Raw genomic sequence first — 13360 nt, forward strand, 5'->3', positions numbered from 1 at the left:
CATTCAGAACTGAATAAAGTTTCTAGACAACAAACATGTCTGAAAGCTATGAGCAAACTAAAAACAAACGCATTGCAGTATTTGTGGAACAATTTCCCTCCCTTCTCTGCTGTCACAGCCCAAAATGTGAAAATAAAAACATCTCCTATTTTTCATTTTATCAATCTCAGCGTGGCGGTGCTTTCCATAATCAAGTTTTACAGTGTGCCAGCGGGACACTGTGTCCACGGGGACCCTCCGGAGACAGAGGTGAGTACCAGGTGCTGCGAACCCTCTCACGCCATTACCACCACACCGTCATGGCTTTCTGCCCCCTTTTTTTTTTTTTACCTTGCATTCACCCTCCCCCAACCTGCCAGACAACAGGATGGCACCACAACAGCTGCATGTTCTGCAAGCTTCATCCATTTCCTGGACGTTTCATCGTTTTTCTTGGACCCCCCCTCTCTCGCTCTCTCCCTTTAGTTTTGTGAAATGGAGACTGCGTTACGGGACGGAGGATTCATTTTGTGTTGGCAACTTGCGAGCCTGGAGCCAGAAAAAAAACCAAAATGGAGAGGGTGACTTGGTTTTTTTTTGGAAGGGGAAGAAAAGGCAGCAGTGCAGGGTTGCAATGCTCCGAACAGTCTTCAGTCAAACGTAGACTTTGAGCACCCTCTATCCATCACAAGTCAAAATGCAGGCCCGCTCCAGAGTCCCATTCACTGCATCTGGAATCCCGATATCCAGAATTTTAACAGAAACCTTCAGAGGGGAGGCTTGTTTTTAAGACTCCATCGACCAGCCACCATCCGCAGTAACCCATGTTATACAGGCCTGGTTATGACACCCTCAAAGGGTTGCCCCCAAGGAGGCAGGCGACAGAGAAGGGGGGGGCAACAAGGCCTAAGAATTTCCCCCACCTTCCCTTGAACCGCAGCCGCACACCCGCTGCAGGAGGTGGACGAGGACAGCTTTGAAAAATAACACCTTTGTGATGTCCGGTATTTTGGGGATGGATTGTGGTCTGCAGATGGCTCCAGATGCTATCCTCGGATGAATAGGGGGGGGGGGGGGCAGAAGGAGAGGGAGAGGAGGCTCAATCATACCGCTGAACTGGCACCCCCAAAGGCACACGAAGATGCACGGCAAGAAGCATCACAACAGTGTCTCCTCCGGCATCATCCTGCCGGGGAATGAGCCATCATCCTTCTGAAAGCTCACACATGTCCTACATGTGGCCAACTAACAGGCGTCACTGCAAAACTAAGAAGCAGACATTGGAGCTGGAAGCCAAAAGAGTTTCTGCAAAAAGGGGGAGATAAATTATTCCAGGCCTAGAAACGGTGACAGCACCTTTCCCTTAGCCTGTTGAGAAAAAAAGAAAAAACAGCACATTGAACTCCTCACCCCCCCCCGGGTTCTGAAATCATTTTTAGCTGCAGTCGACGGTCAGTAACCGGTGCTCGCCGCCGGTGACACGATCCGGCCCGTCTGCAGAGGTGATCCGTTGCGCTTGGCTCTCGTTACGGGAGCACAGAAGGCTCAATCCGTTTCCCACCTCATTTACATCTTCCTCCTCATTTCGGTAGCTATAGCATCCAAAAAAAAAAAAAGGTCAAATAACTCAGAGGCAAATGTCACAGTATGAGCGCTCTTTTCAGTGAGCCGCTAAGGGCCAATAATTAACAGCAGTCACACAAAAAAAAAAGAAAAGGAAAGGATTTTAATCAAATAAAATTGTGGACACGTCACTTCTTCATTCTGGCTCTGTCTTGGAAGGATTTTTAACCATAAAATCGAATGTGATGATTGTGTTACAGTATTCATTCGACCATTCAGCCGACAAAGTCAGCATGAGTGCCCGTCTGGGGGGCCCCGCAGCACAAGACAGTGCCTCATGAAGGCTTGTGTTGCCTCCAAACAGCTGTGGTGCCTCTTTTGTGTTATTTGGAGGGCCTGTTGCCCCGGCTCTATTCAAGGCTTTCACACCAGTCTCGCTCACTTCTCACTCCCTGCGTTTCTCCTCGCAGGTCATAAATTAGGCAGAGGGAGGGGAGGCTTGAGATCAGAGAAAAAGATCAGTCAGGGCCTCATTTAAGTTCGCTTTCACCAGACATTTTGTGATATCGCCGCTCCCAAAGAGTCCGAATTTCACGAGAGCTCGAAGAAAACCTGCAGCTCGGAGTTGCAATTCTCCGATTTGGAAGGCGAGAGCGTGGATTTGTGAGTTGAGACGGAGCGTTTTGGGTTTAAACCCACTTGGGGCCACACTGATGTTGGCACTATATTCTATTTTAATGAGTGTTGCAGCGTAGTGGTTCATGTGGCCTCAGCTCATGGCTCAGAGGTGTTGCAAGGTGTGTGTGTGTGTTTGTGTGTGTGTGTGAGTGTGTGTGCTTCTGGGGAGAGACAGGGAAATGGTGGGGGGATGGGATGTGGGAGTCAAAATATGGTTATGGTAACAAGCACTGGGATAACTCATACCGCAGCGCAAAACAAAGACCTAGAGCTGAATGGGGGGGGGGGGGGCTTTTGATGCCACAGCCTTTTATTCCCCTTTACTATTCAAATTTTATTTCAAAAAATGCACGACCATATTGTATCCTGTAAGGTCACCATCCTCATACTGTGACAATGACTTAACGCTATGAATAGGGCAAACATTTCTCAGCTCAGCGGCCTGTGTGTGGCGCGCCATCGTGCCTTTGTGGGAAAAGAGAGATGTGGAAATTATGAAATATCACGCGACACATGTGGGATCTATTCAGCGGCATCGCAAAACTCCCATCGAGAAAACGGTGAAGCGGCTTCGCGTGAGGCTGTGACGCGGAACCATATGGACTCCTCCGCGTCTCCTGGTTTCATACATGTTTCTTTTGACATCAATAACGCCTCCGGTATCCAGTGGCGCTTGGAACGCGTCCAAAACAATTATAAAGTTGCCGTGGAAACTGCAGGACCTGCGCGCCAGGGTGAGGCGTGTACTGTCTCCGCTCAGATAACGCCGTGGAAAGTCACGGCAAACAAAGCGCGTGACGGGGGCGCAAAAATGGGAGAGATAAAAAAAAAAAAAAAAAAAAAGCGAGAGGGGACGGAGGCGAGGGATGGGCAGAGGTGAAGAGACAGAGATGAAAACATGACAAATGAGATTCGCATTTGCGCGTCTGCGTCTGCGTCTGCGTCTGCGTGCGCGTGTCCTGTCTCGCGTGGCCGTCCGTGAGAACAAGAGTCAAATGTGAGATGAGGATCAGCCAGTTAGGGATGATTCACCTCAGGCAGATCCAGGTATGCAGTAACACCGCGCGCGCGCGTGTGTGCGTGTGCGTGTTTTTGTGCGCACATGAAACATTGTCGTGGCAAACGAACACACGCAACCTCGGAGACACGTGCAATTTCGCGCGCGCGCGGAACATTGGGACGGGCGTAATGTATTGTAACCTTATGCCAAGCTAATGAACAAGAGGATGAAAGTGGCGTAATGGAGGCGTTTTTCCATTCATCTTTATGCTCCTCGTTATACGCGCCGAATGTGACAAGCTCGTTAGGAGTGCACGAAAGATTACCCGTGCGGGTAAAGAGCACCACCTTGACGCACACACACACACACACACACACACACACACACAAAACCAACACAAACAGACAACACAGGTAGGAATATAGGGAGAAGGGACGACAATTCTCTCTCTCTCTTCACACACACACACGCACACGCACGCACATGCAACCCCCCCCGGGGGGAGTAACTGTGTTCTTGGAGTCAGAAAGACAATCCGCCTGGCTTTCAAAGACCCCTGACTGTCCAGGCTGTTTATTCAGATGGGAACACAGAGCGCCGCCGTTTCAAAGTCATTTCAGCACTTTGTTTTGATCTCACTGATGAAGAACATAAGTTTCAGTGTTCTGGTCGAGTCGTTGGGAATGATCAAATTAAGCCCCCTCCCCCCCCCTGTTGCTATATACAACAGTTCAGCTTTCCTTCACTTGTGATGTAGTGTTTGCAAAGTTTAATAAAATAGCAGGACAATATATTAATATATACCAATTACAAGGGGGGGGGACTGCAATTATTGATGCATTATTCAATGCGTTTGCTTGTTTATAGAGCAGAAAACACACCACTTACCGCGCGCAGTATTCTCTCGGCTATGTCAGGTCACCTATAGGCAATTACCGTAAGATGAATCAATTAAAACGTGTTTTAGTTGTCTGCGCCCGAAGTGTCAGCAGATCTGCGAGCGAGTCATCATTTGTTCTCATTAGGGGGGTTTTCTTGGAGAAATAAGGAGCGCTTGAAGAAATCAGGTAATTTGTATTCGCAAATAAGGATACTCCGACCCAACGCAGTCAGGTCATTTGTAACGGAGTAGTGAGTGTATTTGTGTGCGTACTGTGCGCATGCTCGTGTGTGTGTGTGTGTGTCAATGTGTGACCATTTCGTTTTACAATGAAAAGGCAATTTGAGCATTAGTCTGAGTAATGGCCACGGAGTTGCGCATCATCAGCCCAACACTGCCATCCAGTGGACAGACAGCGGAATGACATGCACATGAAGTTCAAGCGCACATTAGCTATTATTTTATTATTATTATTATTATTATTATTATTATATTTTACGTTTTATCCGTTTTCATTTGCGGAAACTTCCTCTCATACAGTGAAGAATTAACAAATTATATCATAAACTCATGTTTGATCTGTGACAGTAAACACATCACCAAAATCCCACGGGGGACTTCCGGAAGTTGCTGTTGTCTTTATTGTAACTACTGTTGGCATTGATTTTATAAAATAATATCTGATCAGATTACCTTTTAAAATGTTGTCTTTATGCCCTCTGCATTTGCTTATTTTCTGGAAATCCTCTGTCTATTGTACATTTGCTCATAATTAGGAATAAGAAACTAAGAGGTTGAACGAAGTTCACAGAAAACCACACAAACAAAAACCCCAGCATATGAAATCTAATTAACAACTATGTACTTTTTATATAAATCCTGCAAAAAAATATACATTTTTTTAAACATATAACATATAACTGAAAACACTTAAGAAAACTAATTTGCGACCCGACACCCACGGACAGTCTGATATGTTCTATTTTATTATAGGCTAATCTGTTCTGTTGAGTTCTCTTCTGCACCATCGGCTTGTCACTGGCGCATGGATATGACGTAGAGTAATGAGATTATAGGTTTATTCCACTGTGTTGGTTCCGGAGTGGCCTGTTTTTTATTTCAAGCAGCACGTGAAATACAGGTAAGAGATCACCATCCCAATAAAATACGGATTTGGACCAGTGTTAAATATGCGGGGTAATTATTTGCGCTTTGACAAAAGATGCGGTCGACGATTCCTCTGAATATAGAACTGTGCGCGCATCAAACCCGAGCGCGCGCTCCTTCCCAGGTGACCAAAATAAATACATATGTTAACTCTTAACACCTTCACGGAGACGTGTGCTGATACCACCGATACATCGGACACGGGCGGTGCTCTTTTGTTGTCCTGTTGCGTTTTAACGCATTTGTCAGGGTGGTGCGTTCCCGTTAGAATCCTGTCGCTTCCAGACTTAACCGACGCGCAGCATGTCGGGTCTGCGTCAGCCACCGTCACCCCCCCAGGCTCTGTTGATCTATATATATATATAAAGCGCAGGCGGGGAAACACGAACCGCTGTTCATCTGCAGCCGTCTATCTCCGTTTGTGTATGTGTGATACCGAGATGAACACAAGGTGGCGCTGTCAGCTGAAACGCCTTGTCTATTGACGGGTCTCCTTCCAGGCTGAGAGGATGGATATGCACGCTGTGGCCAGTACCCCAGGCTGTCCGCCAGGATTAGAATACCTGACTCAGGTAAGAGGCTGTTTACGTTGTTTTCCTTTCACTTCAACAGTAATAGTGATAATACCGGATGTATTAAAACAACTATGTTTGTTAGAAATGTTGCTTGTTTGTACTTGGTGTCATATGAGGATATATATGTATATTTTGTTCCTTATTCATTTTTACAAGGGAAAAACAAAATCTTAATTTAATTAGCGAAAGAAAAAGTCAGAAATAGACATATCACAAAAGGTTAGCAATGGTTGTTCATTCACGCTACAGTGAAATTATATCCTGAAAGTGGACACAACCAATGAATCAGCACTAAGTCTGTCCCCCCAGAATTCAGTGGTCATCCTCCTCCTGATGGACTGGCAGGACCGCTGGCCCGCAGTCTTCATCGTGATGCTACTTAAACTCAGCTTAAAATAGAATTGCATGCAGTGAATGATGACAGGAAGCTGTCAATCACACCGAAAGGACAGAACACAAGGTGAAGAAAAAGGGACTGAGACTGAAAGGAGAGGAGCAGCGAATCCCGCGCTTGTGTCTCGCGATGTCTCTATGATTTTAAATATTAAAATAAGGGAGGTAAGGTAAGATTAAGATGCGGGACACAGCCTCAGTTTACGTGACGCATGATTTGAGATTAAAAATGCTATGCAGTCCCGCACAATGCGGGGCATCTGGTCTTTCTGAATACTTTCTGAATGCTCTTTATGCGGTTGTCTGGTTTCCAGGTGGATCAGCTGCTCATCAAACAGAAAGTCGAGCTCATTGAAGGTAAAGTGAAACACACTGATTTAATTATGACATTTTTTTAACGTGTGAAGATGAATGATGAATATATTTATTAGATACAATGTTAGAGTACAAGTACAGTCAAACATCCTGTCTAAGAGGAGCATTTCAAAAAAGCCCTTACGGTCTTGTTTCCATTGACACTTTAAACTCGTTTCCAATCCTTTCTGATCTGAAAACAGTTGGAAGCTAACTTTTAATGCCGGATCTCATTTTCGATGCTTCTAAATTTGATGTCATCAACACATTTCGATCAAGCAGCGACACTTTGTGTACTAGTATGGAAGACCAAAACTGCTACAATTAAAAATAAATATAAATGGGGAAAAAAACTAAACTAAACAAATATATATACATGCATAAATTAAAAAACTGTTAATACAAATAAAAAATATAAAACATTTATTTCCACATATTTGTAATTTTTTTATTTTGTTTATAGTTTATTTATATTAAATGTTTATATATGTATATATTTTATATTTATTTTCGATTGTGGCAGTTTTTGTCCTCCATATATTGATAACCCCATCCTGTTTGCATCCCGACGTCAGCCTTTCGTTGCATGTAGCACATTTAGCCTAGCCTCTGTTTAGCCTCTTCTCACGCGTGTCTTCTTTTCCGTGCAGCCCTCGTCGGCTTCGAAAGCAACAACAAATACGAAGTCCGTAACGTCGTGGGTCAAAATGTTTTCTACGCCGTGGAGGAGAACGACTGTCTGAACAGACAGTGCTGCGGCCCCATGCGTCCCTTCACCCTCCACGTCCTCGATAACTACGGACAGGAGGTCATCACCGTCACCAGGCCGCTCAACTGCATGTCCTGCTTCTTCCCCTGTTGTCTGCAAGAGGTGAATAAAACGTTTCGACGACCATAAAATTACAAGGTGGCTTTGGTTCAGCATTTCAACGGGACTCTTCTCCCACAATCTCTCCCTCAGCTGGAGGTGCAGTCCCCCCCCGGTAACACGGTGGGGTACGTTGCACAACAGTGGCATCCGTTCTTCCCGAAATTTCTCGTGGCGAACGAACACAATGAGCCTGTGCTGAAGATCCACGGGCCCTTCTGCGGGTGGAGCTGCCTTCCAGATGTTGATTTTGAGGTGAGTTTATGCAAACACAGAAACACTTTTTTTTTCTTTTTACACTAAGGAAACCTCCGTCTCCGATTAGAGCCGGCTTGAGACGTCTTCACAGGCGAGTTCTTGTGTGGCTCAAGTGTTTCCGTTGTTCCACGGCTGAGTCGATTTTATTAAACTGAGCTCTGGGTCAGTGACGCAGACCTTTTCCCGGCCCCAGAGGGGGGGGGGGGGGGGGCAACTGAAGCGTGGTATTATACTGTCCTTGTTCTTCCAGAGCTGCTCCGAAGCCAGTCGGCAGCAGGAAAAGATGCAATTGGACGGAGGTTACGACTTGTTCCACCAGTTCCCTCCAATAACGACAGAAGTTAGCGACTGATCTCTGTCCCAGTGCAACACATGCCAAAATATTCTCTTTTCCTTTTGGCTCTTTCTGCAGATTTTGACAATGGATGAAATCGGTAAGATTGGAAAAATCAGTAAGCAGTGGACGGGACTTATTCGGGAAGCCTTCACAGATTCGGACAACTTTGGCATCCAGTTCCCAATGGATCTGGACGTGAAAATGAAGGCCGTGATGATCGGTGCATGTTTTCTCATTGTAAGTGAAGCACAACACGCATTTATAACTTAGTTGACACCTTAGCTGATATGTTTAACTGCTGTTAGAGGCATTGGGTTTATGTCAATCTAATGCCACTGCTTTTCCATTAACACTTTTCTTTTTCTCTTCTTGTTCTTCCTTTACAGGATTTCATGTTTTTTGAAGCTGCTAACTGAGAGTCAAACAAGAAGAACAACATTCCAGGATGGACATGGCCCAAGAAGCCATAATGATCAGTTTAAGATGCCCCGATACAGGGAAACTTTCAGAGTCTTAAAGTGTTTAAAGAAAGTATCAAAAGGTACCTAAATGTCCTGGCTTTGCATGAACAATACAATAGATTTTATTTTATTTTTAGTTCTTTGCATCGCTGCTCAGGATGTGAAAACACCTTATTGGAGTGTGGGTGCAGTGCCGTCTCCGTCTTATAGTTTTAGGAGGCATTAATTTCCTGTCTAGGCATATAACCTATACAGTATTAAAGATAAATATTAAAGATTATAGGAGGATTTACATCAATATGCTACAAACAGGAAGGCTAACACCATGACAGGCATCTGCTATTATATAGTGAGTGAAGGCAGGATTGTGTCATTATGGATGTTATGCAAAAGGAGTCAGCCAAATAGTACTACATTTGTGTCGTGATCATTTAAACAGTAAAGGTGTAAATTATATAGATCACTACTTGTAGCTATGTTGTAGTAGTGAATAGTTCTGACAGTCAATAATCTTTATTTCAGTATCACTTTGTGTACTAATGTCAACATAGAGCAGCGTGTGCACACTGCTTACAGTTTGGGTGTCTGTCTGTCAGCTATGAGTGTAAACTATCAATCACATGTCCCAGTGGTGTGTGAAGAAGTCATTTTCAAGCCTGATGAGGTTGTTTCTTTGGATATATGGGTTGTGGGTTGGTATGTAATCCCAGTTCCGTCCACAAGAGGGAGCCATCTTTTCATTTAAGAATTATCCTCTGCTGCCCAAACCGGCAAGCTCCCATGTTCCTGCCTCCACCATCGATTTTATTCAAATATTTGTGTCTGATGAGAAAGTACAGTATATATTTTTGGACAAACTCAGGTTGATGCATGCTGCTGTATTATTGTGTTGGAATTACACACCTGCATCTGATACTATATAGGTCAGATATTAATTGTAAAATTCATTAGGGCCGAGTATTGTAGCAAAGATGTTATCTTTGTGCTCTTTTGTAGCGTTGTGATAAAATAGGATTTTCTCAATAGTGTTGCCTGTCTTCCTGGTAAGATGAATAATAAAATATTCAGCCTTTTTGAACAGGTATAAGCTGAGAGGCTTTTGTTTTTGTAGAAAGCGTTGTTGCTGCTATAGTGGAAAAACTCTCGTTTCCAGTGTTAAGTTAAACCTTCTGTCATGCTTTCTCTGCCTTTTAATAGAATTTTGTCAAATTACCTTAAGTGGAATTATCTCACTCTTTATGCGCAGCAGTCGGTCTTCAGATTAAATACACTATTAAGTATTTAAGTTTGGTGTTTAAGACGTCTGTTCTGTTTTCATGTCTCAAGTTGTTGACAAAGTACAATTTAGGTAAATCGGAAATGCATTCCAGCCATTACATTAAATTGATTCTTGGTATAAGATGCTGGTGCTACATCCTGGCTCTGTGATTGTTGTTCAAAACCAAATATTAAAGTCAGAATGTGAAGGTTAAATTAGCCGTTCCATAAGTTATATATTGAAAATAAAGTACTTATTCTTCTACTTTTGCACTAATACTGTGAACTGAGAAATATCTAGTCATGCAATGAATGCAAATTAACTCTGACTTTATCTTGAATTGTGCAAATAATCCTTGGAAGCACTTCAATAAAATAACATTGTGATGTGTCCAATTATTTTGAGGTCGTCATGAAATTCTTATGGTAATAAAATACAAAATGTTTTTCAAAACAATTAGCACGGTCAAACATTCAACTCGAGGGCCAGGAAAAGAAACATATTTTTGATGGGAAGGGACCTTTAAGGCGTTAAGGTGGCACTGGAATAAGATTAATGCGAGCCTCAATCCGCTTCCCAACCTCCTTCAGGAAACTCGCTGAAGGCTTGTGGTTAACAAGCCACCCAATGATGACAGTCAAATGAAAGGCTAGCAAAATAAAAAAAAAAGTCATTGTGTGTAATTTTCAAGGAGCACAGCCTGAAAACTCAGGTCTGACCGGCAGAAACTTAAAGGGCCGAAACTCATGCAACTATGAAAATTGAAAATATCTTCCACTTTGCATAACATGAATATATAGCTGCTTAACTCTTCATGGTAAACTCAGGCTCATAGTCTGAGAGAAAAGGATGAAAGATGGGCCACAGCCAAAGATAATGCCAAGGTGAATTAATCCGCTGTACTCGTTAAAGTTCTTTACACTATGATTAAATGCACTTTTGATGAAAATGTTTCCCTCTTCTCCTCCCAGAAACCCCCCCGGACCACACCCGCCTAGACCAATGGTAGTCTTGTGGCCTCATAAGGAGTGAGCCAAGGATGACGTAAAATCAGTTCTCGTGAAGACGAGCTGAGTTCCCCCTTCCATTGATCTGGACTACTAATTACTTTTTATGTGGAGCGATCAAAGCGCGGGCCAAAAATAAAAGCCCATTCTTTTAAAGTCATTGTACAGTTGTGGGTTCTCAAGCAGGGTAACAAGGAATAAGTGACTCACGAATGCAACTGCAGAACTGATCCGTTGTACCGCCAAAGAGGGTTGCATGACAAATCACAAATAGAGAAAAGGAGAATGAGTATATAATGACATTCACACACAAACACATCCACCTTACACCCTTAATGGCTTCCAATCCTATGACAACCACACATGTTGACAATTGCCCCCCAACAACATCCACACAACATTGTTTTGGTGATACAAACACCTTTCTCACAGCTCTGGTATGTCGGCTCTGCTCACTTGAGACAAGCTGCCATGTCCTCCTGTTAGCCGATCAGGCTTTAGATCCACAACCCGATCTATCCCTGTGCCACCTCAACCCAAAGGCTCCTGTGTTCCTCCATATTGGAAAGACCTTAACCATTGGATAGCTTCCCTTGGTGATAAACTTCCTGTTTGGGGAGCAAGTGTCAAAAGACGACTTCTCTTTACCGTACATTTGACATTTTAATTGTCTCATCCTGATCGAAGCCCAAGGAATGAATTGAATGAGCTCCAACCAATCAGTTGATAAAGACATGAAATGTTAGGTGATGATATAATCATTGATTTATAATAGATCGGTCATTTTTGACAGGGAACACTAAAGTACTTTAGAAACCAAACGCAACAGGAGGGTTGGAGCCGCCTAAGTCCCAAGTGCACCTTTCCTCGTTAGTGTTTCCATTCGCCGTTTGGCATCTGCGTTGTATCCAACGAAGGAATCAAGCAAGCAGGATTCAATTTAAGCTGCGCATGCACACCCATCCCATGGTCTGTGAACAGTCTAGGCTCATTGTGAAGCAACACTGTTTAGTCTTTTGGCTGGAGTCTGGTGGGTTTGAGTTGGCACAGAAATAAGCCAAAATGAAACAGCTCACTCAAGAGTACCCGATTCAGGCAGTTAGAAGGTTCCGTGCAGTCTGTGCTTGCGTTTATTGTTGATAGTCAGCGCAGCGGCATTTAGCTGTGCATCCGTGTGTCTCCCAGCTCCTGTTTCTGCTAAATGTCTGTGTAATTAAGTGTAATTTTCTCACCAAGACCACATGCATGCCCGATTTAATTGTCAGCACCACCGTCACCTCAATGGACACTTAAATCTTTAACAGTTCTGCAAATGCTGAAGGTAAAAGACTGAGCGCCGTCACATTATCGTGTCCACGCTCTCCAAGCAGAGACCTCTGATGGGATATTAAAGCGCTCATATAACGTTTGGACCTTTTGCCAGGCTGTAATCAAATCCAGAGCACATTGGACCGACTATTCCAAATGTTTGGTGAGTGTTCGCGACTTGAGCCAGTTGAAGCAAGACACTGCATATTCTCTATCTGTCATATCCTGCCAAGATCCAACAAGAGGTTCTGTGCTGCAGATGCTGATGTTTTCCAGCTGAAAGCAGTTTCCCTCAGAAACCTCGGAGCAAAAAATAAAATAATATAAACAAAATCCCTGGTAATGATTTGCCATGGAGCCATTTGATTGAAAATATTGGGATTGACACCTTTGCTCAGTCTAGTTTAAGAATGCCTGATATTCAAGTTTGCGGAGTTCTCCAGGGGCCTCATTTGGGTCCCATAAAGATTCCGGCTGAGTTGAAAACCATGAACCCGGTGACGTCATTAAATGAAACAATCTGGGCGCAGCCATCGAGGCTCCTCCTCACAGTGTTCGCCAGGCAGGAATAGCTTTTAACCAGGGGCAAATCTAATACTGTAACAAAGCATGATGGACAATGGAAGAAGAAGAAGAAGAAGAAGAAAGCTTAATGGACAGAAAAGAGACACCATTTTCAGCTTATGACAAATGAGAACTGGATTCTATATCTGGTTCTTATTTTCCTCCATTCTGCCATGTGTGCGTGTGTGTGTTTGTGTTTGTGTGTTTGTGTGTGCGTATCAATTGCTGTAAGCAGGAGCAGTTCCAACATGTGTCACAGCTTCAAGTTAACGATTTCATATGAATTCCAGATGAAGCCACGGGACTGAAAATCATGACACGTAGAGCTGATAACTAAAAATAATTTAGAATCAATACATTTTACACGTTACAATTGAATATATTGCAAAGACCAAATGATCGGTCAGTGGATCAAGGAATTCATCAGTAGTTTCAGATCCAAATGTAACTGTACACGTGGTAATTATACTTTGAATACTCTGAGCTTTATAAGTATTTTATCCTTCTGTGTACTCAGTGGTGGAGAAAGTATTCCTATCCTTTTCCTGAATAAGTAATACATGGTGAAAATACTCTGTAAAGTCATTTCAATGTATCATAATAATATTAATATTTAAATGACGTATATTTTGCAGTTATAATTCTATTTAAATAGAGTGAGGCATTTTTCTGCCACCATCCGGGGTAAAACAGTCAACCAGCGCTTGTGA

General features: G+C 43.4%; 1 protein-coding gene across 1 annotated transcript; it reads left to right on the top strand.

Annotated features, from left to right (window-relative positions):
* The first annotated feature begins 5758 nt into the window (after window positions 1-5758).
* si:ch73-206p6.1 (phospholipid scramblase 2) lies at window positions 5759-10158 on the top strand. The gene is made up of 6 exons (XM_068747886.1): window positions 5759-5839; window positions 6550-6592; window positions 7240-7460; window positions 7551-7712; window positions 8128-8289; window positions 8439-10158. Exons 1-6 carry the CDS (start codon window positions 5777-5779, stop codon window positions 8466-8468), a joined length of 681 nt encoding a protein of 226 aa, XP_068603987.1. The 5' UTR covers window positions 5759-5776; the 3' UTR covers window positions 8469-10158.
* The last annotated feature ends 3202 nt before the right edge of the window (window positions 10159-13360 follow it).

Source organism: Brachionichthys hirsutus, chromosome 14 (assembly GCF_040956055.1).
Source record: "Brachionichthys hirsutus isolate HB-005 chromosome 14, CSIRO-AGI_Bhir_v1, whole genome shotgun sequence".
Lineage (NCBI taxonomy): Eukaryota > Metazoa > Chordata > Actinopteri > Lophiiformes > Brachionichthyidae > Brachionichthys > Brachionichthys hirsutus.